This window comes from Trichosurus vulpecula, chromosome 8 (assembly GCF_011100635.1).
Source record: "Trichosurus vulpecula isolate mTriVul1 chromosome 8, mTriVul1.pri, whole genome shotgun sequence".
Classification (NCBI taxonomy): domain Eukaryota; kingdom Metazoa; phylum Chordata; class Mammalia; order Diprotodontia; family Phalangeridae; genus Trichosurus; species Trichosurus vulpecula.
This window is the reverse complement of record NC_050580.1, coordinates 243,716,234-243,743,677: the sequence shown is the minus strand read 5'-3', so window position 1 is coordinate 243,743,677 and position 27,444 is coordinate 243,716,234. Positions and strand designations below refer to the sequence as shown.

Genomic DNA, 27,444 nt, shown 5'->3' with positions numbered 1-27,444 from the left:
TATGAGAAGTTGGCCACTGAACAAGTATTTATTAAGTGTTTACTATGTACTAGGAATTAGGTTAAGTAATGAGAATCTCACCACGCTGCAACTGCAGCCATGGGTATGCTCAGGCTTCAGAAGAGGCTTGCCTCTAGTGTCCTTCAATGTGGAAAGAAGAAGGTACGGCTTGACCCCAATGAGACCAATGAAATTGCCAACACCAATTCCTGTCAGCAAATCCGGAAGCTGATTAAAGATGGGCTGATCATCTGGAAGCCCGTTACTGTACACTCCTGTGCCAGATGCCGGAAAAATACTCTGGCTCAATGGAAGGGCAGGCACATGGGTATTGGTAAGAGAAAGGGTACTGCCAATGCTCGTATGCCTGAGAAGGTGTCATGGATGAGGCGAATGTGGATTCTGCGCCGTCTGCTCCGAAGATACCGGGAATCCAAAAAGATTGACTGCCACATGTACCACAGCCTGTACTTGAAGGTGAAGGGAAATGTGTTCAAGAATAAGTGGATCCTCATGGAGCATATTCATAAACTGAAGGCAGACAAGGCCCAGAAGAAGCTCTTGGCTGACCAGGCTGAAGCTTGCTGGTCCAAGACTAAGGAAGCACAACAGCATCGGGAAGAGTGTCTGCAGGCTAAGAAAGAGGAGACCATCAAGACTTTGTCCAAGGAGGACTTTTTATTGTCTTTTGTTTTGGAGTGCTTCTCAGCACTAAGGGGGAAAAGTCAGCACCCTGAACTTCAGAGAAAACACAAGCAAAAATTACAAGCAGAAATTATGTAAATAGAGCAAAATAACACAAATCAGCAGACAGGCTTCTAGCTATCTGTCCAAGACATTACATATATAGTTACCAAAGACAGAAGCACTAACATTTGTGTTTTTCAAAGCCAAGGGGCTCCAATGGCTACGCAGAGTCTCATCTGGGCAAATCACACAACACTGTTCCAGTGAGTGAGCACCCAAAGCAAAACCCCTCCTCCCACAGTTCTGAGAGTTCAAGCTTAACTGCTACCCTAAGAGTATATATACCCTTTTTCATGGCTCAAGGGCTTCACACCTCTCCAGGGCTTCACACTTCTCCTGACATAATTAGCAAAAGGGTATGGGCTTTCCTACAAACAAAGGCAAGCCTTTATCAAAGGCACTTGATTACCTTAATGCTGAGAAGCACTCCAAAGGAAAAAAACAGTAAAAAGTCCCACTTTGGTTGCCCTTACAACATCCACAACCACACCCCCATATATGTGTATACATAAATATACACACACACATATATGTATATACACACATGTACATACACACACAGATAAATTACAATAGGCAATTTGGCATAAGACCTAGGAGGCTTGTTTCTGATTAACAAAGACCTAGGTAAAACTCTTGAATCAAACACATACTGACTTTGTGATCCTATGTAAGTTATTTAATTTATCTACGATTAAGGAAAGATGATACATTTTAGAATAGATGCTTATTGCTCTGGTAGGCTGAGCATCCTCATAAGACATCCCTTATTCTAATAACACTACGGCAGGTCCAAAAACAGTTTCTTCCTTCCTTCCTTCCTTCTTTCCTTCCTTCTTTCTTTCTTTCTCTCCTCTTTTTTCCTTTCCTTCTCTCTTCTTTCTTTCTTCTTTCCTTCCTTCTTTTCTTTATCTCTAGACATATATGTATTTAATTATAAAACCACCCTCCTTTTTGACACTTCTGTTTCCAGATAGGTCCCCATTAACGCAGATAATGAATAATGTGACGTGGTCACATATATTTGAATTCCCACTATTCAAAGTTATTGTTCTATAAAACGTGGTACTTGGTTATAGCCTAATAGAAATAGACAATATGAATTCCAAATAATGTGGCCATTCTACTGAATTCATTATTTGTAATAATTGAGATCTGACAGTATTTATATTACCTTCCTTACAAAAACATTTCCTCATGATGCTCAGTGTTTTTTCACATCCTAACTATCTGTGAAGGCTCAATTAAATTCTTACTCCATTTTAATCCCTGGCCACTCTAACCCACAATTCTAACTCCTTTTTTTTTCACCATGCTATTATGTTTATTGCCAGAATTACAAAGTTCAAAATGGTGAAGTAAAGCCGGGATTCACCTGAGTACTCCCCAATTCCCCTCTAAATAACTTTAAAAATAATTCTTCAAAATGAATTCTGGAACAATAGAATAAAAAAGAAATAAAACAAATGATGGGGTAAAACAATTTTCCAGCCCAAGACAACTTAGGTTTACTAGGGAAGCTTAAAAAGGATTTTAAAAATCAAGTAAGAGAGATAGAGGAAAAGTTGGAAAAAGACATGAGTGATGCAACACAATCATTTAAAAAAAAGCATCAAGATGGGAGCAGAGCAAAGATGGAGTAAAAGTAGGGACTTGGTTGACCTCTCTCCCAAATGCCTCCACATTAATTTAAAAAATGGCTCTAAACAAATTCTAGTGCTACATAACCCACAAAATGACAGAATGAAACAAATCTCAAGTCCAAGACAGCTTGGAAGGTCAATGGGAACTTCTATCGCACGGTTCTGGGAGCCAAACACAGTCCAGTGTGGGCTGTGCTGGCACAGACTTGGCTGGAGCAGACCAGGTGGAGCAGGCCTCAGGACACCCAACCACTAGCAGCTATGGGGGTTTCCAGACTTCTCAACCCACAAATGCCAAAGACAACTTAGCAGGTCCGTGGGAAAACTATTGGACCTGGGTGAGAGAAGAGTGCAGTCTGATCCCAGCCAGTAACAATAGTGTTGCTAACAGCTGTTGTGGGGGTAAAAGACCAAGCACAAAAGCACACAGAAGGGCTGCTAGCACAGGTTCTTTGATATGCTTTTCTAAGGAAAGCAACTTAAAGGGGTTTACAATCTCACTTTAATTAAATATACATATATCATTCACTTAGTTCAGGGGAAAAGTCAGCACCTTAAACAGAAACTACAAGTGTACATTATATAAACAGAGCAAAATAACACAAATCAACAGACAGGCTTCTAGCTGTCTGACCAAGACATTACATACATAGTTACAGAAGAAAGAAGCACCAATATCTGAGTTTTTCAAAGCCAGGGGGAATCCTTAGTGGCTACCCAGAGTCTCCACATAAACACTCTTTCACTGAGTGAGCCCCAAACAAAATGCTAACCTCAGAGTATATATACCCTTCTTCAGGTCCCAAGGGCTTCACACCTCTCCAGGGCTCCACACCTCTACACCTCTCATGACCTAATTAGGAAAAGGTTGTGGGCCTTTTTTACAAACAAAGGCAAGGCTCAGTCAAAGGCACTTGGTTGCCTTAATGCTAAGAAACACTCCAAAAGGAAAAACAGTAAAAAGTTCCACTTTGCTTGCCCTTACACAGTCCTGGGGCAGCAGAGGTGGCTGCAGTAGCAGCAAGATCAGTGGCTGCTTCCAGAGCTCCAGGCATACAGACAGTGGGAGGATCAAGTGGCTGATCAGAGAGGGGATCTCTTTGCTGGTGCTAAGGCAGGATTCTCTTGCTTTGCCCTGCTTGGATCTGTGTCACAGTCCTGGGTGGTGGTCATTGGGTGAGTAGCATTGGAATGGCATAGCTCGTGGTGGCTGTGGAGAGGAAATCCTCCTCTCAGTTCCAAGGCAGAAAAGAGTGCTTGAGGTCACTCACAGACCAGAGCATAGGCCTTCAACTACCCTAATACTAACAAAGGTCTCATGAGTGACACACATCATCTTTCCATGTAAGAATGTAAGCAAAACAGTTCCACTTTAGTAAGTCCCTTATGATTTCTCTTTCTTGTTTACCCTTTCATGCTTCTCTTGATTCTTGTGTTTGAAAGTCAAATTTTCTTTTGAGTTCTGGTCTTTTCACTGAGCAATCTTGAAAGTCCTCTATTTTATTGAAAATCCATATTTTGCCTTGGAGCATTATACTCAGTTTTGCTGTGTAAGTGATTCTTGGTTTTAATCGTAACTCCTTTGACCTCCGGAATATCATATTCCAAGCCCTTCAATCCCTTAATATAGAAGCTGCTAAATCTCGGACTATTCTGATTGTGTTTCCACAATACTCAAATTGTTTCTTTCTGGCTGCTTGTAGTATTTTCTCCTTGATCTGGAAACTCTGGAATTTGGTGACAATATTCCTAGGAGTTTTCTTTTGGGGATCTTTTTCAAGAGGTGATCGGTGGATTCTTTCAATTTGTATTTTATCCTCTGGCTGTAGAATACCAGGGCAGTTCCCCTTGATAATTTCTTGAAAGATGATATCTAGGCTCTTTTTTTGATCATGGCTTTCAGGTAGTCCAATAATTTTTAAATTATCTCTCTTGGATCTATTTTCCAGGTCAGTGGTTTTTTCAATGAGATATTTCACATTGTCTTCCACTTTTTCATTCCTTTGGTTCTGTTTTGTAATATCTTGATTTCTCATCAAGTCACTAGCTTCTACTTGCTCCAATCTAATTTTTAAGGTAGTATTTTCTTCAGTGGTCTTTTGGACCTTCCTTTCCATTTGCCTAATTCTGCCTTTCAAGGCATTCTTCTCCTCATTGGCTTTTTGGTACTCTTTTGACATTTGGGTTAGTCTATTCTTTAATTTGTTATTTTCCTCAGTATTTTTTGGGTCTTCTTTAGCAAGTCATTGACTTGTTTTTTATGGTTTTCTTACATCATCCTCATTTCTCCCCTCATTTTTTCCTCTACTACTCTTACTTGCTTTTCTAAATCCTTTTTGAGTTGGCCTGAGACCAATTCATATTTTTCTTGGAGGCTTTTGATGTAGGCTCTTTGACTTTGTTAACTTCTTCTGACTGTATGTTTTGCTTTTCTTTGTCACCAAAAAAGATTCCAAAGTCTGAGTCTGAATCTGAGTCTGCATCCTTTTTCGCTGCCTGGCCATGTTCCCAGCCAACTACTTGACCCTTGAGGTTTTAGACAGTGTATGACTGCTTGTAGAGTAGAGAGTACTTTGTCCCAAGCTTTAGGGGCCTTGCGCTGCCATTTTCAGAGCTACTTCTACACAGCCAACTTTGCCACACCAGTGCTCCTCCTTCCCCCAGAACTGCTAACCCAGACCCTTGATCTAGATGCAAGCAGGCTCTGCCCTCCTGCTCTGATCCACTGCTTAATTCCTCCCACCCCATGGGCCTGGGGCTGGAAGCAATCACAACTGGTGCTCTGGAAGCAGCCCCAGAGCTGCACTACTTGGCTGGGGCCTACCAGGCACTCTTTTTACTCCTTTCCAGTAGTGGATAAATTATCTCATCAAAAAGGCAAGAAAAAGCTGTTATAATGGAAGGGAAGGGAGGGAGGTGAAAGGGAATGAGTCAACCTTACTCTCATTGGATTTGGCTTAGGGAAGGAATAACATACACACTCAATTGTGTATCTTACCCTACAGCAAAGTAGGGAAGAAGGGAATAAGACGAGGGATGAGAGAAGGGAGGGCAGATTGAGTGAAGGGGTAGTCAGAAACAAACACTTTTGAAAAGAGACAGTGTCGAAAGAGAAAATAGAATCAATGAAAGGTGGGATAGGATGGAGGGAAATGTAGTTAGTCTTTCACAACCTGACTATTATGGAAGTGTTTTGAATAAAGATATATGTGTAACCTATATTGAATTCCTTGCCTTCTAAATGAGGGTGAGTGGAGAGGGAAGAAGGGAATTTGGAACTCAAAGTTTTAAAAACATGTTAAAAGTTGTTTTTACATGCAACTGGGAAATAAGATTTACAGGCAGTGGGGTATCAAAATCTATCTTGCCTTATAAGAAAGTAAGGAGGTAAGGGATAAGGGGGTGTAGTGGAGTGATAGAATGGAAGGAAGATTGAGGAAAGAGCTAATCAGAATGCATGCCATCTTGGGATGGTGGAGGGGAGAGATGGGGAGAAAATTTGTAACTCAAAATCTTGTGGGAATGAATGTTGAAAACTAAAAATAAATAAATTAGTCTTAAAAAGCAAGCCAAGAGATTGTTAAAAGAAGCACAAAAAAAATGGGGAAAAAAAGATGTACAGAAATTCACTAAAGAAAACAATTCTTTGAAAAGTAGAACTGGCCAAATGTAAAAGGAGGTACAAAAGCTTGTTGAAGAAAATAATCCTTAAAAAATTGGAATTGGAGGCAGCTAGGTGGTGCAATGGAGAGCAGCAACCTTGGCATCAGGAGGTCCTGAATTCAAATCTAGACTCCCACATTCCCTAGCTATTTGACCCTGGGCAAGTCACTTAACACCTATTTCCTCCCCCAAAAAGAAACAACAACAACAAAATAGAATTTGCCAAGAGGAAGCTAATGATTCCGTGAGACATTAAGAAACAACAAAACAAAATCAAAAGAATGAAAGAATAGAAGAAAATGTGAAATATCTTATCAGAATTACAAAGTTCATCACTTAATTATTTTGTTTCATGGGCGCTTTACATCCCCAAGAAGAATTATTAAATTCTTAGAGTTTGGGTTCCATGGCTTAACTTCTTTTATATATATCACAGTTCCTATTAGACTAGATTAGTGCTAGGCAGAGTAAATTCTCAATACTTGTTGACTAATTTGTAGATATTAAATCATCCCAATGATGTAAACAATATTTAATGAATGGACTGATAAACTTCTTTATATACTTCAGTTCAAAGTGACAGTGCATCACCTGAGGATTTAACATAGCCGTATTTGAAACTTACATTATACCTTTCTTCCTTCTTCAGCCAAGAAGTTTATATTTTATAGGCTATTATTTCATCTATATCACAACTCCTTGTGTATTTCTGAACTTAAGTAACTTCTGGCAGAACCAAAAATCTACCATAAAATCTCCCAAGCTTCTACTTCTATCCTACCTTGCCCATAATAATGAGCGTGAAAAAATTATTTGATAGTTTTCCTAGAAATAGAGGCCTTTTAATCTCCTTTGCCCTTCCCTAACTACTATTAAATAACTCATGGAAAATACAATGAAGGGGAAAAATCAACTTTTTCAATTCACTGTAGAGAATGTTTACTTTCCATTAGGACTTACTATCCTGATTGACCTTTAGAGATATAGTTTCGTAGCCTCATCATCCTGAAATTTCCTTTCAAGGAAAATGTTCATTGAAATAGCTGAGAAGTGAAGAAGCGAAGTTGCAATCTAATGGAAAAGATTAGGAAGACGGGATCTGTGATTGTCAATTGTATCCAGATGAGCTCAACTACTTGCCAGAGAAGGCTTTTTTGAATGTGTTATTTTGTTTTGATTTTCTTTTTAGAGTAAAGCAGTGACAGTTGAACTCTGGTTTTATGTGGCTGTTAACACATGGTAAAATAACATGGCTCACCCTGTCTCCTTTATGCAATTGAGCATGGTTTACCACAGCAGAGCTGGCTTTAGTAAATTAGACCAAGCAACTTTCAACTATGTTCTTAGCACATACCGACCTATCATTAGAACAAAGTAGATCTGGAATGTTGTTTATGCAAGGAGGTTTCTCCAAATTTAGGTAGAACGTATCTTTTGAGCTGTATGTGAAGGAAACCAGGCTGTGCCAGAAGAAATACAGCTATATAGAACAATTAACCCATCTGTTACTTGGAAATATTCAGGCAATTGAAGCATGAATTTTCAACAGGAAGGCAAGTGCCCCATTTTAGTGTTTGCTTTACTAAATGATAGAAAATCTCCATGTTCTTGCTATTTGGGCACTTGTTTGGGGGCATTTTTTTTTACTTTCATGAACCCTAGTGAATATGAAGTGGAGTATAGTGGAGGGGGACTCTTTCCCTTTCGCTCCACCCCCACCCCAACTTCCAATCTTCATACACTTGTCAAGGGAAACAAGGTAATAATTATTATCACTTTCTTTTATACAGATTCTTTTTTTCTAGTCTTTCCCAAGGAGGCCAGAGAGGTTGCACGGTATATATAATGTGTGAAACTGAACTTAGAGTCAAAGGATTATATACTTCGATTAGAAGGCCACCTTTTCTAAACCCTTCATTTTATAGATGAAGAACTCATGCTCAGAAATGTATATTATTATATATTAAATATTATTTAGTCATTTTTCAGTCACCTCCAACTCTTTGTGGCCCCATTTGGGGCTTTCTCAGCAAAGATATTGGAATGGTTTGTTATTTCTTTCTCCATCTCGTTTACAGAAGAGGAAACTGAGGCAAACGGGGTAAGTGATTTACCTACGGTCATACAGATAATAAGTGTCTGAGGCCAGATTTGGACTCTCAAAAATGAGTCTTCCTGAGTCCAGGTCCAGCACCATACCCACTGTCACCTAACCTGCTCTGTCTAGTAATTTTCTCAGGATTAAAATACTGCTTCCTGTATTTCTCACTGTCTGAGTCTATGCAAGGGTCTTTGAGCCTCAATATCGCACCCTTAAAATGAGCAGCTAGGATACAACCTCTAAAGTTCCCCCCAGGTCTAAATCTATGATTCTATGAGATACCAGTCATGGTTTCTCGATAAGGGCTGCAACAATTTTCACTCCACTTGTGACTAGAGTTTCGGAAGACTAATTTCAAGGAAGGTATTTGTTTTGTCCCATTTGTAGATTAATCTTTAGTCAGAAAGATGAGCCTCAGCATAATGAAGGAGGAATTACTTTATTGTAATGTTTATGGCAAAATTTGTTTGATCAGAAAGTAGTTCTTAATTTTTCAGGGTTACTACTGAATGTAAAATTAGAGATTCCCATATGTGAATAAAATTCATTTAGATTTATCCTTATGTATGCAGCACACCAACAGAAATAAATAATATATACTTGGTTATTTTCTTTTTTGCACAGTTGTTGTAATGATCCCAATATTTCCCCTGCAATGAGGGCTCATCTTTTTAAGGTAGTTTAAAAGATTTATTGAGATATTTTATTTTTATATCACCTAGATTCTGGATTTCCTCCTGTACCCTCCCCCCCCACAAGTTATAAACTATAATGAACAATTTTTAAAAGAAAAGTAGGAAGAGAAAAAAAAAACACCAAACAATGAATAGATTAAAAAAAATCTGATGTTATTTGCAATGTTCCACATTTTGAATATCCCACCATGGCAAAGGAATGGGAGGATATATTTTCTCCTAACTCTCTTTGGGACCAATATTATTTCATTATAATTTTGCAATATTTACTTTTGATTATTTTGCTGTCATTTTTTTAAATTTTCATTGTAGTAGTTATTTTGTATATTGCTTTTCTGATTCTGCTTGTTTCAGTTTTCTTCAGTTCATATGAGGTTTTTCAGCCCTACTTTATATACATATACATATATATATATATATATATATATATATATATATATATATATATGTGTGTGTGTGTGTGTGTGTGTGTGTGTGTGTGTATGTGTGTATATGTATATACCAATATTCTTTCAAAGGTGATATATACTTGTGACTGATGAAATGCCAAAGTCTCTAAAAAAGTTGAATTGAGAATCTTTCAAAGGTCAGTATTTAGGTCCGTACTGGGCTTGAGAGCAGCCTGCAAGTCACTGAGGAATAATGTAAGAGAAGTATAAAATAAGCTATTAAAATTTGCATGCTTATGTACCCCAGGATTCAAATTTGTTTCATTTGTATAAGAATCTCTTCATAGTTGGAAAGGATGATTAACTCACATTGCATGCTTGTATGAAGAACAGAATTGACCAGAGAACTTGGGAGAAACAGTTCTTTCTTTTTCTTGCACTGAGGGTACTCTCCACCAAAAAGAAAAAAAATGAAACAAAAACAAATTATAGGGCACCTAGGAAGCTCAGTGGATAGAACGCTGGCCTGGAGTCAGAAGGATTTGAGTTCGAATCCAGCCTCAGACACGTACTAGCTGTGTGACCCTGGGCAAGTCACTTAACCCCAATTACCTCCAAACCTCCTCAATCCCTCCAAAATATGGTTCTAGACTATCTTCAGAGAGAGAACCTGTGAGAAGGGGAAGGAGGCACATGGAGAGACAGAGAGAGAGGAAGACAGAGGAGAGAGACAGACAAAGAAGATTTAAAAAGTGGCAGCTATATGTAGGAGACAATATCTTAATATGTCCTTGATTTCGATTTTGCCTCCACAGAGAATTCAGAGAATTTCCTCTTGGGCTAGATCAGAGACCCTTTCTTGGGTAAAATGAGATATCTCAGTCCTAATGAGAGAAATTTACTCTGTATGTTGTCTCGTATATTCCAATCTATTTTCTTCTTTCCTTTTACTATCAGTTTGGATATATTTGTTTGTAAAGGAGAAAATTCTTCAGAAATAAGCTGAGAATACTTTTATTTAGCAGGATTGGGACCAGCAGTGCAGCTTAAGCTTAAGAACGAAATCATTTGCCCTAGGCTAATAATGTTTTTTTGAAAGGGCATTTAGATGCAATTCTAGTTTGACCCATAACTGAAAGAGTTATTCTTAATTCAAAGAAAAGAGCAGAGTTGCCAACCTAGTGGCCCCTTCATGTGCTTCTCTCCAGTCAGGGAATCAAAATCTCAATAGTAGAAAGATGGGAGACATTCCACACAACCCAATGAGGCACATTTGGACAACCCTTGTGGATATACACATAACGTACATGAACACATACACATATCTAAGAAAATGAAAGAAGGGACTGGCTAGTGACATTGCAAGAACTGGGGTGGGGAGAGGGGAGAGATGAGGAGAAAATTTGGAACTCAAAATCTCGTGCAAGTGAATGTTGAAAACTAAAAATTAATTAATTGAGAAAAGGAAAATGTGGTAAGACTTATATGAACTGATGCAAAGTGAAGTGAGAAGAACCAGGAGATCATTGTGCACAGTAACTGCAATGTTACCATGATGATGAACTGTGAAAGACTTGGCTATGCTGGTCAATACAGTGATCCAAGAGAGTTACAAAGGATTCATGATGAAAAAATGCTGTCCACCTCCAGAGAGAGAAATGATGAACTCTGAGCACGAATTGAAGTATAATTATCTAAAAAACAAAAAAGTGTATCTTACATACATATTTCCACCCCTACCTCTAAACTGATTGTTCAGTATTTATCAGCACACCTCTAGCCTGAGCTTGCTACTGACTAGAGCAGAAACTTTGGCTGGCTCTGTTTGCTTCTTGGGTCAGATCACCCTTCCTTAGGCAACCTGGTAGCATCCCAGATTCAGGGAGTCACCATATTGGTGCCAGACTTCATATATTCACCCATTGGCTTTAGTCCTACTGCAGCTCAGAATTCTCAAGCTCAAATAATTCCCCAGCCTTGGCCTCCTAGGTAGTAGGGATTACAGGTGTGCATTACCACATTCAGATTTGACATGACTTCAAGCCTTCTTTGACTTCTGATGATGGAGACAGAAGAAAAGCAAAAAAAGTGATATTGTAATAAGTGTAGTGGGACTGTGAAATTTAAGAAAATCCAGGGTAATGGATAACAAATGACCAAGCATAGTCAACTCTCTCTGCTATTTCAAGAAAAAAAAAATAAATGCAAAGACAAAAATGGAAATTAAATGGATTCCAGATCTTTAAAGCATTGCTGAACAGATGATTTTCAAAATAAAAAAGTTGGAAAAAAAGAATAATGGATAAAAGATGAATGGTCTGGCTGTTCCATTGGCTTCTACTCAATGTCAAGAAAACATGAGGATGATCCTCAGCAGATTAATGTGAGTAAAAGGACTGGAGTGCTATAGGATGGGCACACAGGGGTAAATTACGACCTGTGTCAATGGAGCAACATCAAAATCAGTGGATGACAGATTCATCTGAGCATTGTATCATGTTTTCTCTTTCAAATTTCATCCTTGTCATCCTCCTCAAATGTAGAGTTAACCTCATAGCACATTTCTTTTCTATTGTCTATGATTTGTGAGTAAAATCTACTGAATGCCTTTGAATAAAATTGTTCAATTTCTGCAATCATTAATTTTATGCACATGTATGATGATAGTCAAGGGAATAAAATATGTTAGACACATAAAAAAATCTTGATTTTCCTCAGTTATGAGGAATCAATGGAGAAAATTTATTTTAACCAGTAACATCAATCCCTTTGTCCAAAAAACTTTTTTCTAGACTAAGTAATATTCATCAAGATTTTAAAATTATTTTATTCCAGTATTCATTTTTTTGTTGGTGGCTTTATAGAAAAAAAAATGGAATGGTCATAGAGGAAGGAAGAGAATTTTAAGCAACCAAATGTTCTTGCAAATTGTAAAATTAATCTTAAATAATAACAATTTAAGAATAGTAAAGCACTTTTCTACACACAGAGATTTGTGGGGAATACAGAATAGCCAACATTCATAACTCCTTAGGCAACTATGTTTACTTATTTTGCATAAAATATCACCCTTATTTCACTACCTACATACTCTGAGAATTTGTGATAAATTGTCAAAATCGAGTAATCATAAAAATTATCATCATGAATGCTTTTGCCTATCCCCCTTTTTCCCTCCCCCTAAATTCCTAATAATTATAGAACCTTATACCTGGAAGGAACCTTAGTAATCTATTATTTTAACACCTTCCTTTAACTTATATGGAAATAGAAGTTAATGACTTACCAGGATAATATAGCTAATGCAAGCAAAGGAGCTAGAACTGAGAGTTCCTGATGGCCAATCCATCTTGTTCATTGAAAACATTTACATTGCCTCTCAAAGATAAATTTTCGGCCAACAAGTCCTCCCTTGTTTTTGTTCTTCTCTCTTATGCTTTATTGGAATCATATAGATAGACTCACTATTTTTATTTTTTAGTAGAATGATCTACCAATTAAATATTAATGAAGTATTTACTGTCTTTAGTTAATATCAATGTGGATGAATGTGGAAAGAGGAAATAAGCAGAGAAAATAAATAAAAGGGCCCAAAGAAAAGAAGATAAAGAAAAAATATCAGAAGATTATAGAAAGAGAACTAATAGTACAGGAAGTTCCTATACTAAGAGTATAGGAAGGTAGGATATAAGAGAACTTGTTGGTAGGGACAAAGAAGGGATTAGAAATGTTGGCTTCTTTTGGGTAATTTACCATAAACAAATAGGGGGATGAGCAAATCAGTAAGGGATTTGCATAGAAGAAGTGAGTGGTCGTTTAACAACTTTGTTTGCCAGTTTCTTTATCTAAAAAAAAAAAGCAATACATAACTCCAAGCATTGGTGTGAGGTTCGGGTGAGATAATTTATATGATTGTGTATGTTAGAGCTTTATACAAATATGAGAGAGTAGTAGTCATAGATTGGTAATAGATTACCATAACTGTGTATTTATTGATTTTATGGTGACAAGAGAACCTCTGAGGCTGAAACACATAATTGTTGTTACTTTTTCTGGAGAAACTGAGTGGATTATCTCAAAAATAGGCTAGAGTCTTCCCCAAACCCATTTGATATAATGAATGTATGAATGAATAAACAATAGCTAAATATTTATATGCAAAGCACTGTGGTAAACACTGAAGATACAAATAGAAAAAAATGAGTCAGTCCATGCTCTCATGGGAGCTCACAATCTAATAAGGGGAGATAATAAAGGTAGAAAGTTCAGTCACAGTGTCAATGAAAAGGTCCCACTGGCCCCAAATGATAACACATCTTTTTTTTCTGTCCTTTCCATTGAGGGGAAAACACACACACACACACACACACACACACACACACACACACACACGCACATCTGTTTCTGATGCTGAACAATTAAATAATACCAATAATTTTGTAATGACAACTTTCTTTTCTAGGGCTTCTGTAAGTGCTGTTGAGGACATGAGGGCTACACATCTGCTCCATAGGAATATGGCTACATAGGTCTGGGTGGAAGATGTGATAGTGGTCTGGGGTGGGTTGGGAGTGATGAGGCTATTCCAGGATTCTGGGAGTGTGAAGTTTCCGCTGGAGTTTAAGGAGAGGTTCAGAAATACAATTATTACTGGTAGAATGTGATGCTGGCACTATAAGCATTGGCAGACTCATTCCTAAACACAAAGGCTGCGCTCTAGGCAAAGCAGCTGGAAATGACCTAATTTTTTTTTTTAAAAAGAAGTAGGTTGAACAAGGTCTCTATAGCTTGGCTAGACCAGCCCTCAATTATTTAGCTATCCAAAATGCATTCTAATTGTCTCCACTATGAGTTTCTGGAATAACCAATGCTACTAATTTCTGCCCAATCCTTTCATGACCCTTTCTACCATTATACAAATATGAGTTTGTCTTGCTTTAGAATTATAGAATAATGAAAGTGCTAAATGCATGCATATGGAGCATAGAAATAATAATGTATTTTTTCAGTACAATAGCAATGGGTGGCCTTTTGTATTATAAACTATCTTCTAAAATTGCATTGAAACCCTCACCAAAGTCCACACCAGTTACTATTTAAACTCTCCTTGTAATAGAGCAATCATGAACACCTTATCATAACCAGGGGCACCATATCATTGCATTCAAGTGTTGCAGAAAAAAACATCTCCTCTTGGCTGTACTTTTACAGTAGCTTGCTGTTTGTCTGTCTGTCTCAAGTCTCTCCCTGCTTCAGTTCATCCTCCATTCAGCCAACAATGTGATTTTCCTAAAACACCCACATCATTCCTCAATAAATTAAGTGGCTCCCTGTCACCTCTAGGGTCAAATACAAATCCTCTGTTTGGTTTTCAAGGCTCTTCATAACTGGGCAGCCACACACACCCTATCTTTCCAACCTTTTCACATCTTAGCTCCCTTCACTTAGTCTTTGATCCAGGGAAAATGGCCATTTTGCTCTTCCGTGAAACTGACAATCTTTCTCTTGATGCTGGAAATTTTCTCTGGCTCTTCTCCATGCCTGGAATCTCCTTCTTACTTCTTGTTGCCTCTTGACTTCCCTGACTTCGTTCAGATCTTTCATAAAGTAACAGTTTCTTTTGTACTCCCTCTTAATTCTAGTGTCTTCTCTCTGTTGGTTATTTCCGATTTATGTTATATATTGCTTTTTATACATGTTTATTTGCATATTGTCTCCTCCATCACATTGGGAGTTCCTCTGGAGCAGGAATTGTCTTCTGCCTTTCTTTGTATCCAAGGCAGGACACAATGTCTGGAAAATAGTAAATCCTTAATAAAGGTTTAATGAATGACTGATTATATCCATGATTGAAAACAATTTTAAATGACTATGAATTAAGAATTTCTTTGAATTATAGTGAGAACAATTTTATGGCTTCTCAAAAGAATCATACATTTATACCTGCAATACTATTTTGGGCTATACACTTGGTATTGATAACCAAGTTAAGCAAACTACCTTTTGTTCACCTACTTCCTATATGTCAGAGTCAGGATTTGAACCCATCTGCTGTGAGTTCCTTCCCTCCTCTTCCTCACCTTTTATTGCCAAGATGCCTTTTGCCACTATTTCTTCTTTCATTCCTGTCTTGCCTGAAGAGGTGGCTTTACTCCTTACCAAGACAAATTACTCCACTGCACAAGTGATTCCCTTCTAATACTATCTCCTCCAACAGATTGCCACTTCTGTCATTCCCACTTAATCACTCATCTTTAATCTCTCCCAGTCAGATGGCTCCTTTCCTGCTACTTACAAACATTCCCATTGTCCTCCAACCTGAAGCAAACCAACAAAACAATTTACTTGATCCTAACTATTGTCCTATATTTCTTCTGCTTTTTGGGGGCTATGAAAAGGTCATTTAAAGTGTTTTCACTTTCCTTCCTCTCATTTTCTCTTCCTAAAACCTTACAAGTTTGCTCCTGACCTTATGGTTGTAGTAAAACTGCACTCTTCAAAATTATCAGTGATCTCTTAATTGCCAAATCCAGCGACCTGTCCTAAATTCTTATTCTTTTTGATCTCTCTGTAGCCTTTGAAAACCTTCTCCTTGATACTCTTGTCCCTCTACATTTCCAGGATTCAATTGCCCTGGCTCTCTTCCTACCTGTCAGACCACTCCTCCTTCTCAGTCACATTTACAAGAGCCTTGTCCAGATCACTCTATGTGTCCCACATGGTTGCCTCCTGTCTCTCTTCTCTTCTCCCTCTATAATGCTTCACAGTGATTTTTCTAAGGTACATGCTGATCATTTCACACACATACACCCTCCACTTAATAAACTCTAGTGGCTCCCTACCAAAAAACAAACAAACAAAAAAGCCACCTTCATAACGTAGCCCCCTCTCACCTTTCCAGTTGTCTTACACCTTAGCTCCTGCTCCATCCTCTTCAATCCAGCAACAGTTGTCTCCTTGTTATTCCAACAATAAGATGATTCATCTCTCAGCTCCGAGCATTTTCTCTGCCTGTCCCCCATGCCTGGAATGTTTCCCTCTTCACCTCTGCCTATTGGTGTCCCTGGCCTCCTTTAAGTCTGAACTCATATCTCATCTTCTGCAGAAAACCTGTCCCATGCCCTCATCCTTCTAATGCCTTTCATCTGTTTAATTCCTATTTTTACTGTATATATCTCATTTTCACACATGTATTTACTTGTCATCTTCCCCATGAGATTATGAGCTCCTTGAGGATAGGACCGTCTTTTGCCTCATTTTGTATCTCTATCACTTAGTGTAATGCCTGGCTTAATTTAGAAGTGCCAAGGTCATCTGCTGCATCTGGGGCCATCACAGCCACCTGGACTTGTGTCTCACCACTGGACTTCAATGATTCTGGAGGAGAGTGTGAAACTGATGACTTTGCTCAGCTCTGCCTCATGTTAACCCAGTTCAGCAAATCAAGACATCACTCTTGCATCATGCTCTTCATGAATGAAGGATGATCAGTAGCAACAACAAGGCCTAGCACGTAGTAAGTGCTTAATAAATGTCTACTTGCTGACCGACTGACTGATAATTCCGGTATCAAGTTGAGCACAATTTCCATTTTACTGCACAGCTCACTCGGAGCATGGGATTTCCTCAGGGGTCAGGGAAAGCAAATGAAAAGATAATAGTTTTTGTTGTTCATGATGAGGTTTTTGTTAATGTTGTTGAAAGCACCACTGACTTAAATGCTGACAGAATAAGACTGACTTTGGAAAATGTATCAGCCCCCAAATTATGCACTTGAACAACAGTGTGCCAAAGTGTGCCAAACCAGCTAAAGTATCTTTGTTAGACTTATGTGAAAATTTCATGATTTTTCATGTGTCAGCACTATAACCCTAAAGTTGGGAAAAATAGGGGTCAGTACTCTCACAGGGGTTTAAAACATGTTGATTCCTGAATGTCAAAAATGGGACAGCACAGTATCATTTAAAAAATACAATTAATTACTACCTTGATCACCCTCTTAAATGTATATGCCACTTTTTGTTTTCTTGGTAGTCTGCAATATTTGTAATATCTCCATTACTTTGGAAGTTGAGAACAATTATTATCTGTATTTGGCAGAAAGAGGAGCAGAAATGGTGTCAGGGAGCTAGGGGACTCGGCTAAGGCCACACAGTTAATTGATCCCAGAACTGCTGCTTAGGACTCAGGTCTCTTAAGTTCCTATCTTCCAACCTCCTAATGCCCTGTGTCATTATGCTGTGGTTCAACCTGTCATCACCTTCAGTTATCCCGTATCCTGCATTTGGGTTTAGCACCATAAGTAACATTTTACCTAAATTTAACTGCCTATAAAAATCAAGTAGGTTGTTAGTAGGAGCATTTGACAGCCATTCGGTAACTTACTCAAAAGGAGCACATGACATCCCTGCTAGATGGCTGTCCACACTAAAAATCTGTTCTCACAAGAAGAATCTTTGTTGAACATCTGAATGACCCACTTGTGCCTGGGCAGGAATCCATCCATCCTGAGGCTGACACACTGCTAAGCAGCATGAAAACAAAAAACAGCATTAAGGAAGCTCATATCGTATCCATTCCTTCAATAAATCCAAGCTTCAATTTTGAGGTTCATCAATTTCATGCCTTTTATCATCTCTAAAATTATAGAATAAAAAAATCAAGATGTTAACCATGTACTCAAATAATGCATTTGTAACATCCCATGCTTGCTTTTTGGGGGAAGTGCTGAGTGTGCTGCCCTCTTGTAGTAGTCTTTGGCCAACTTGCTCTAACTTGCAGTATAGAAAGCCTTTTAGCCATTGGCACATCAAACTTTTGAAAGGCATTAACCTTAAACAGGAATCCTGGCAAGGACATTCAAAAATGCGATGGGGAGAATGACTTATTCCCTTGCTTCATAAGGATGGCAGATATGTAACTCAGGGAAAGGCAGATTTTGGTAACACCTCAAACCTGGAATGTTTCCTTCTCTGCTGTGGCACCTTTTATACTGATTTCCCTGAATATTCCAAGTGAGATATTCCAAGTCCAGGGAATGTATGTAATTTAGATGAAGGTCTTACTGCTCTGATTAAAAAGTGTTCCTAGAAGAGCATTCTTTCCTATGCCCTTCTCCTAGTTCTTATTTGCACACATGAGCTTGAGCGTTCACACACACACACACACACACACACACACACACACACACACACGTTGATTTCCAGATTTAGTTGTTACTTAGGCTCTTTCTTGTCAGCCACACACTAGTGCTACTATTCTATTACTATACCCCACCAGGTGTGGGCAACCTGTGGGCTTGAGGCCACATGTGGCCTTCTAGGTCCTCAAGTGTGGCCCTTTGACTGAATCCAAACTTTACAGAACAAATCCCCTTAATAAAAGGATTTATTCTATAAAACTTGGACTCTGTCAGAAGGCCACACCCAAGGACCTAGAAAGCCACATGTAGCCTCAAGCCTGCAGATTCCCCACCCCTGCTAGGCTCTCTTCCCCTCAATAATTTCACAATAACCCTTTTGATACAGAGGGCAAAGGAATTCTCTCACTGCACTCCCTTTGAAACTATTCAAGGCCTAGGGAAAATGTCACTTCTGTCATGAAATCTTTACTGTGATCAGGGAACCTCTTTTTCATCTGAACTTCAGTATGTATAGTCTCTTACCATACTTCCATTGACATATGTATAGTCGTGCTTCATCTCATAAGTGCAAATGTAAGTTCTCAGTGGGCTCCAGGTCTGATACATTCATTTTTAAACAACAACACTTTTATATTGCAAGGTGCAATCAAAGTCAGGAAGACCCAAATTCCATTCCCAAATGGGGCCACAAAGAGTTGGACACAACTGGACAAAAAATATATACATGGATACACATACATCTTCATATTAATCTATTAATATGTTATATATATATATATATATATATACAAGTATACATGTTCACATATAATACATATAATGCACACATCTGTATATTGTATATATACATACATGTGTATGTATGTATGTATTGCTCACATTCAGTAAGAGGCACCATGGAATAACAGATAAAGGGTTGTTGGACTTGGGAGTCAGTAAGCCATAAGTTCTGCTTCTGACATTAGCTATATGACCCTGGGTAAGTGAATAAAACTTTCTAATCTTCAGTTTCCTTATTGGCTAAATAAAGAGCCTGAACTGTCCTATAATTTCCTTTCTAATTCTAATATGCCCATCCTATGACACTAAGTCCTACCTCTGACCCGTATTAACTGTGTGACCCTGGGTAAAACATTTAACATCCCAATGTCTCAGATAACTCTCTCAGACTATACATTTCAAATCAGACCCTGAGCTTTGTAGACTGAGTTTTCTCACCGGCAATATTCCAATGAAATCATAGGTCCATTTAAAATTCAAAAAAGGTATTCAATTAGAATTCAGTGAAAGAGTGAATATATGAATTTAACAGCTGGAAACATAAGCAATGTTCTAAGCTTCAAAAGTGGAGAATGGGGGAATTGGTGTGGAGTTATTTACTCATTAAGTCTCACAGGAATGGAAAGGTGAATAATAGCATCTTAGGTTCCTTTCCAAATGTTTGAAATGAATGACTTTTGTAAGACTAACAAGGTCACATCACAAATGGAGGCCAAGCCTAGACAATAGTGTGCCTATGGAATACTACTAGGCAGTACACTAACTGTCAAAGGAGGGGTGAAGAAGAGGTTAAAAATGCTGACTCACCATGAAATGGTGAATGAAAAACAGGCTCAGATAAAGATAAGCACATGTAAGTTGAACAACACCCTCCCAGGCCCACCCCCCACTGCCCTTCTTTAGTTCAGAGAGCTAAGACAGGAGCACTTATTAACATTTTTTTTTTTTATGGAGCTGAGGGAGGGTAAGATAAAGGGAGTGCAGGAGACAATGTCCAGGTCTGAGCAGAGATTACCCCTTTTAATGATCATTTTGGCAGTCTCATGAGGGTACATCATTCTTAACTTTCCCCTCCCCTCCACCCACAAAGGGCTCTCTTGGCAATGCCTAATCAGCTGCTACATGTCTAGACCGAACAGATCGCTCCAGTGAAGTCACTCTTCTCATCTCACTGAAGGTACTCTAGGTTGTCCATGGAGAACTTGGCATATTTGAATAAGTAAGCACATTTTTAAAGTGAGAATCACAAATGTCAGACTCTTTCCTGGGAATGTTTCCTAACTGGAGCATGGCCTTTCACAGGTATTAGTAGTTCTGCATTTCAGTAGATATCATCCCTTGAGGTTTTGCAGAGCTTTCCTGCATCTGATTACCAGCATGAGTGGAATGTTGTTCCATTATATTTCAGTAAGTCAGGTTGTCTCTCACACCATTTTCTACATGTTGCTGTCTAACCATATTGTTAAATCCTGGGTACCTTACAGTACTTGTGGGTCTCTGGGAGCAAGCTGTCCTGTCTCATCACCAGCTACCCAGCATACTTAGCTCTACAGGACTGATAAATTGAAACATAAACCAAGTCAATATAGCACATCAAGAAGGAACCACAGCATCTCCTGCTGCTTGAGTGTGAAGGGCAATTCTAAATGTCTTGATTCAAAACTGTACTATGGACACCAGGGAGATATTTGCAGGAAATCAGTGAGAATTCAGAAGTGGCTACTAAAGGGGTTACCTTTCTAAAGTAAACTCACATGGTTCTCAGTGTTTTTTTTTTAATTAGGGGACTTAAACTTTTCACCAGACCTGACCAAAGCAACATATCATTCCTTCCATATTTTGACTTTGCCAACTGCATTACATCCTTACATTTTTGACTCTTCTCTCAGCATTAGTGTTGCTACTCAGAGAACTTGTCCCTTTCTGTCTGTGGTAAGAAACCTATTTTATAATCTCATTGTTATTATATTTGACACTCCCATACACATTACCCACACATATTCTATCTTGCAGTCTCGTATCTAACTTGATACTGCAGAACAAATGTTTCCCTGTGGACTAAAGATATCAATCATTCTGGTTTTCATTTGCAGCACTGCATTTTGGGAATATGGGCTATAGTTCTAGTACAAAAAATATTCTGTAACCCTCCAGAGGAGGTTATGGGCAATGAATGCAAAAGCTGGACATATACCCTGGTCAATAAATAAATTTGGCTTCATTTTATATATGTGTGTGTATATATATATATATATATATATATATATATATATATATATACACACACACACACACACACACATATATATATACACACACACATGCATATATATGCGAATATGAACACATATGTATGTATGTATATGTGTATGTGTATGTATATATACATATATATTTAGTGAAGCAAAAAAATGGAATAGTAATTTCTTGCCAGCTTTGTAATGAAGACAGAAAAAGACATTTCTATATCAAGTAGATATTTTTAACTTAGTCCAAAGTTAACTTTTCTATTATATGTGTGCATGTGTCTATCAAATGATTTTTAGAATGATAGAATATTGCTGACAGAGACAAGGCTCAATATAAGGTAACCAATACTGCATTTTGTAAGTCCTTATCTACTATCCACCACTAATTTAGTTGGTAAAAACCTATTTGTCATCTACTTCAGTCCAATTCTGCTGAGAAAGAGAGGGAGAAAAGAGAGAAAGCAGATGGAGCTTGAGAAATATGGGGGCTAAATTGTAATTAATCAATAAAAAATCAGTAATTAAAATGCCTAATATATGCTAGGCAAAATACTGGGTGCTGAGAATATTTTTAAAAAAGCCCACAAATGAACAATTAAAAAAATTAGCCCCTAATTCAAAGAAATTTACATTCTATTGGGCGAAACATGTATAAATGAATACAATATAAACACACACACACATCCTTATATATGCACAGTAAATGCACACAATTTCTGATTAGAGTAATGATGACTATAGATATCAGTGTGGTTAAAGTAGACTTCTTTATAGAAATGTTTATTCATAAAAAGTAGTTGATCTAGGAATGTTACTGCATTTGTTAAAAGGGAAATTCAAAGACCAAGATAAGAAATGGTTTTTAAATTAATTTTTCCCCTAGAAATGGTTAATTAACTTTCACACAGCCAGTACATATCAGAAACAGGACCTAAACAAAAGTCTTCCTAACATCCAGACTACCTCATACTAAATGTTCCAGGCACCACTGTAATCCAGAAAAGGCCAGTTTTCATCAGCAGGAGTAATTTTCTCCCTGGGAGTTCACTATACTAATAAAATCAGAAGTCAGACCAAAAGGAAAGAAAAAAATGGGCACACAGAGGTGATGATAAATAAAAGATATATAGATAAATAGATGTAGATAGAGGATTAGAAAGATGGAAGGGAGAAAGGGAGGAAGGAAAGGAGGGAGAGAGGGAAGTAGGAAAAGAGGGAGGAAGCAAGGAAAGAAAAGAGGGAGGAAAGAAGGAAGGGTGGAGAGAGAGGGGAAGGAAAGAAAGAAGAAAGGAAAGGGAAGAAGGAAGGAGGAAGGAAAGAAAGAAGGAAAGAAGGAAGGAAGGAAGCAAGGAAGGAGGGAAGAGACAGAGGGAAAACAGATAGATAGATAGATAGATAGATAGATAGATAGATAGATAGATAGCAGTTACTAAAGATCTTTGATAGCAAGAATTATGACTTACTTGTATCTCCCACAGGCCCTAGTAAAATGCTTTGCATAAAGTAGGCACTGAATACATATTTATTGAACGAATGAACATATGTTGATGTTTTGTCTATACATTCAGTTTTGTTTTATTATTTTAACCACGTTGCCCAATTGAATCTATCCTAAAGAAAACAAAAACAAAACCTCATTATCGCTCAACAAAAGAAAACAAAAAAAATGTAGGCAGTTATTACACTGGATGATCTGTTATATTTTAAGTTCATTCATTTAACACTATTGATATTTTCAAGTATTTAGTTCTTCTGTCACTAATCAGAACAGTAAAAATATGTGCATATACACACAGGATGTTTTGGCTCTTATATATGCACACGTGTATATATGTATATAATCAGAGTGTATTTTCAAGTTGGTCAACTGGATAAGAGCAATTTTCGAAGATAATGAACCAAAGGATCAGAACCTCTATGAGTGGATATTAGAGTTGGACCTCGAAATTAAGATCAGTAAGTTTATTCTTTGACCAAGTTGGACAAAATGAGTCAATGTGTGAAAAAAAGAAAAAAAAATACAGGCCTCTTGGAGCAATTGCAATGTAATCACTACTGCAATTATAAGGTGTCAAACACCTGGAATTGCTGGCAAATTTCTTAAGCTTATTTACGTGCATGAAAGGAGGCATTTATTATGTTGCATGGTAACATATTCTTAATAAGTTAAAGCCTTCCTAGTGAGTAATTAGGAAAATCAAACTGATGTGTATCCTAATATTCAATAGCTACATCTTACTTTCCTTTTCCTTAAAAATATATCAGGCCTGTTTCTTATGATGTAAGCCCTCTAACAAAATCATAAGCCCCTTGAGGGAAGGTCATTTTATAAATTCTTTTGTATCCCCTAACATACCTGGCACAGGCCTAGAATTGAAGTAGGTGTTTAGTAAATGTGTTGATGGGTTGATACTCATGTGTGTACTTCATTGTGTAAATTAAATAAATACCGAGATTCTGGTCTATTTCACATGCTGACTGTCTACCATGCCTGGAACACTCTTCTTTACACTTGCCTCTAAGAATTCCTGGAAACATCACTTTCTTCAGGAATGGTTTCCTGGTCCCCCTACCCTAACCCACCCTGGACTCCTAGTACTTTTTCTTCTAAAGTTACCTTCCTTTTATTCTACAAGTATCTTGTATTTATTTATTTCTAGACATGTTGTCTCCAAAATGAGAATGTGAGTTCCTTAAGGGCATTTTATTTAATTTTTTTTTTTTACACCTCAGCACAGCACCTTGAATGCAGTAAACACTTAACAAAAGTTTTGCTAATTTTTGCTAATTTCCTTCCTTTCTTTAAGTCTTAGTTCTGGAGTCACATCTTTTATGGAAAGTCAATTCCCTCATCAGAAAGTGATTTCTGCTTCCTTAAATTCAGGGTTTCTTAATTGTGTGTGTGTGTGTGTGTTTGTGTGTGTGTGTGTAATGAACTACTTTGGCACACTAGCGAAAACTATGTAGCACTTCCTAAGATATATGAGTGTGTGTGTGTGTATGTGTGTGTGTGTATACATATATATATATATATATATATATATATATATATATATATGTGTGTGTGTGTGTGTGTGTGTGTGTGTGTGTGTATTTAAACGAAATTTGAGTTAGGGGCAAGTTAAAATTTTTAAAAAAGTTAAAAAAAGATGTTTGTTTTTAATAATACACTCCAAATCTATTCACAAACATGGACTGTGACTCTAACTTAAGAACCCCTCCTTTCTTGTGTCAGGATGCTTTTTTTTGGTACTTATCATTAACACTATTTTTAAGGATAGAAGGGAATTTAAGGGAGGAAAGTTAAAGTCTTCAATGGTACCCTAATTTATAAGCTCATGGATCTTCAAAGTATCACATGAAATTTTAAAAATATGTAAGGTAGCATTGAAAAATCGAAAGGGTACAGGGTTTGGAGCCTGTTCAAATCCCAACTACGCAATGGGCAATTCACTACCTAGGTCTCAGTTACTTCATAGGTAAAATGAGGTGGTGGATTAGATGCTTCCAAGGTAACCCCCAGTTCTAAACTGATCATCCTATGAGCATAGATGATCCCATAGGACATGTGAGTCTGGTGGCCAAGACAAGTACAAGCATGATACATTCACAAAAACATAATTCTTCAGAGATAGAGGTAGTCCATGAACTTGCCACCACACACCTTAAGGACAGTGTTATTAAAGAGAAAAGAGTTTATTTCAGGGAAAAAACTGGGATCATTAAAAGCTCTGTAAAATTTGTTATGCTCAAATGAAATAAAAAGGAATTCTGTTCACAGCTGACAACCAACCCATAACTCTAATTTTGGCACAATTCATTAGTACTCTTTTTGTTTGAATGGAACAGAAGAATCAATGGAATATTGGGAAATTTTAAAAATTATTAATCAAATTGTATTATTAATAACATCCTCTATAAGCATAGTATCTTTCTCCAAGGAGCTCAAATAATGTTTGGAAAATACTCAGTGAATTGTTAGAACTCTGTGGCATCATTCAACCAAACTCAAAGCTATGTGCAATGCAGATTTGTGAGGGAGCAGTGCTATGAATGATTTTTAAAATCCAGATGTAATCTAGCTCTAGTTTTTATATCAACTGAAAAGAAGTGTCTATTGCATAATGAAATTCTTAAGATGGATTAGCATCTTAGTTTTTCTGTCCATGTGGAAACAAACAGAAATACTTCTATTTCTTTCACTAGACTATTTGTCAAATTAAATCACAGAAATGAAAGGAGGAAAAATGAAAATTGTCAGTGATTCTTAAAACATGGAAAGAGAAAAAAAAGAAAGATCATCGAATAATCACCTCATGAAAACAACCATTCTTGCAGAGCTAATTCCAAGTGACTGTTGTATATCTTCAGTGACAGGAAGTATGAAAAGTATGATGGTGATCCCAAAATAAAAGGATGTACCTACCTCTAAGTTTTGAGGTGCATGTCAGGAAGATTTAAATTTATAATTAGAGAATACTTCCTTAGATCTCTTTGGTGCCTTCTAAGGAGATTAACCAATAGTCCACCTTGGTAAACCTTAGTCTGTCATTTCCCACCACAGTGATATGAACATATCCTCTACCCCAAGAAGCTAAAGTTAGTGATAAGAATGAGCAGCATTGTTTAAGGCCTTTAAAATGTTGTAGAAAATTCTGCTTGGTGACTTATATGATAGAAGAAAATAAAATTTTAGCTCAATTTACCCTAGAGATGAGGAAAGAATAATGCTAATGTCTAGCTTTTATTTAGTATTTCAAACTTTGCAACATGCTTTACAAATATTTCCCGTCATCCTTTCAACAATGCTAGGGTATATATTTGATTATTATTTTAATTTTAAAGATGAGTAAACTGAGGTATAGAGAGATTAAGTGACTTGTCTAGAGTCACACAAGTAATAAATATCTGTGATCAGGTTTGAAATGAGGTCTTTCTGATTTCAGGTCAGGTGATCTACCCAGTGTAACACCTAGTGACCAGGGGAGTGGGATAGGGATGAGGTCAGTTTACTGGCATAGAACATTGTGTATAACATCTGGTTTCTGCAGTGTGGTAATTGGTTTGGTTGATATTTTCTCTTTAAAGAATATTTGCATAAGGGATGGCTATTTATAAAGGGGTAGGAGGAGGAATATGGGGAGAAATCTAGACAATATAAAAACCAAACATACCACTCACTTCATTTTTCTTTTTATCTACTTTTTAATTACTTATTTATATCATACTATTCATATCACAATATCATTTATTCGTATAATATTTTTAGTCATTTTCCTTCCATTTATTTATTTAATTCATTCAAATGCATTCTTTTTAATGTGAGCATTCATACATTTATTTATTTATATAGTACTGCAATCTATCTTTTTAAGTCTTATATACTATGATATAAATGAGTTGCAATCTGTGTTGATGGTCCACTAACAAAATCACAATTTATGACATATAGATACATTCTGAACAAAGTAATGAATTTAGAAGCTAGGGAAAGCCCCTACCCTTATAAACCTTAGAATCTGGTAGGAGAATATGACATAAATAAGAATAATTATAATGCATAATAACTACTAGAAAGTGAAGAAAAATGGATATAAAAATGGGTATAAAATGGAAAATATTATTACAAGCTATCTAGATCACTAAAGGATGGATAGAAGGCACTGGATCTGAAAATTTAAAGATAATTAGATTTGAACCGAAGAAGGGGATACAAAAAACAAAGAAATCAAGTAATAGTAGGGAAGGCATAGAAAACAACATTGAGACAGAAAGTTGAGAGTCTCAAGAGAACAGAGAATCTTCACTTTGACTAGTGGAATGTTAAATTTTCATTAAAAAGTAATAGAAGAAAAACAAAACAAAACAAAAGAAGTAGTAAAAGATGACTGGAAAGTAACAATAGCGTTCAGAAGGCCTCGAACGCTGGCCCAAAAAGTTGACAATAAATAGTAGATGTTTTGGAGAAGAGGTGTAACTTGACTGTGCTTATGCCTATGTAAGATTAATTCAGCAATTTTATAGAGAATTAACAT

The 27,444-nt window shown here is 37.2% G+C and overlaps 1 protein-coding gene across 1 annotated transcript; it reads left to right on the top strand.

The window, feature by feature from the left end:
* The first annotated feature begins 99 nt into the window (after positions 1–99).
* On the top strand, positions 100–7,296 carry LOC118829900 (60S ribosomal protein L19-like). The gene is made up of 2 exons (XM_036736729.1): positions 100–690; positions 7,243–7,296. The coding sequence occupies exons 1-2, from the start codon at positions 100–102 to the stop codon at positions 7,294–7,296; spliced, it is 645 nt and encodes a 214-aa protein (XP_036592624.1).
* Positions 7,297–27,444: the final 20,148 nt, after the last annotated feature.

Coding starts and splice junctions, on each gene's coding strand:
- LOC118829900 (XM_036736729.1), top strand. CDS start 100: ATGGGTATGCTCAGGCTTCAGAAGAGGCTTGCCTCTAGTGTCCTTCAA. Junction 691..7,242: donor AGGACTTTTTATTGTCTTTT/GTTTTGGAGTGC, acceptor TTTTCTTTTTAG/AGTAAAGCAGTGACAGTTGA.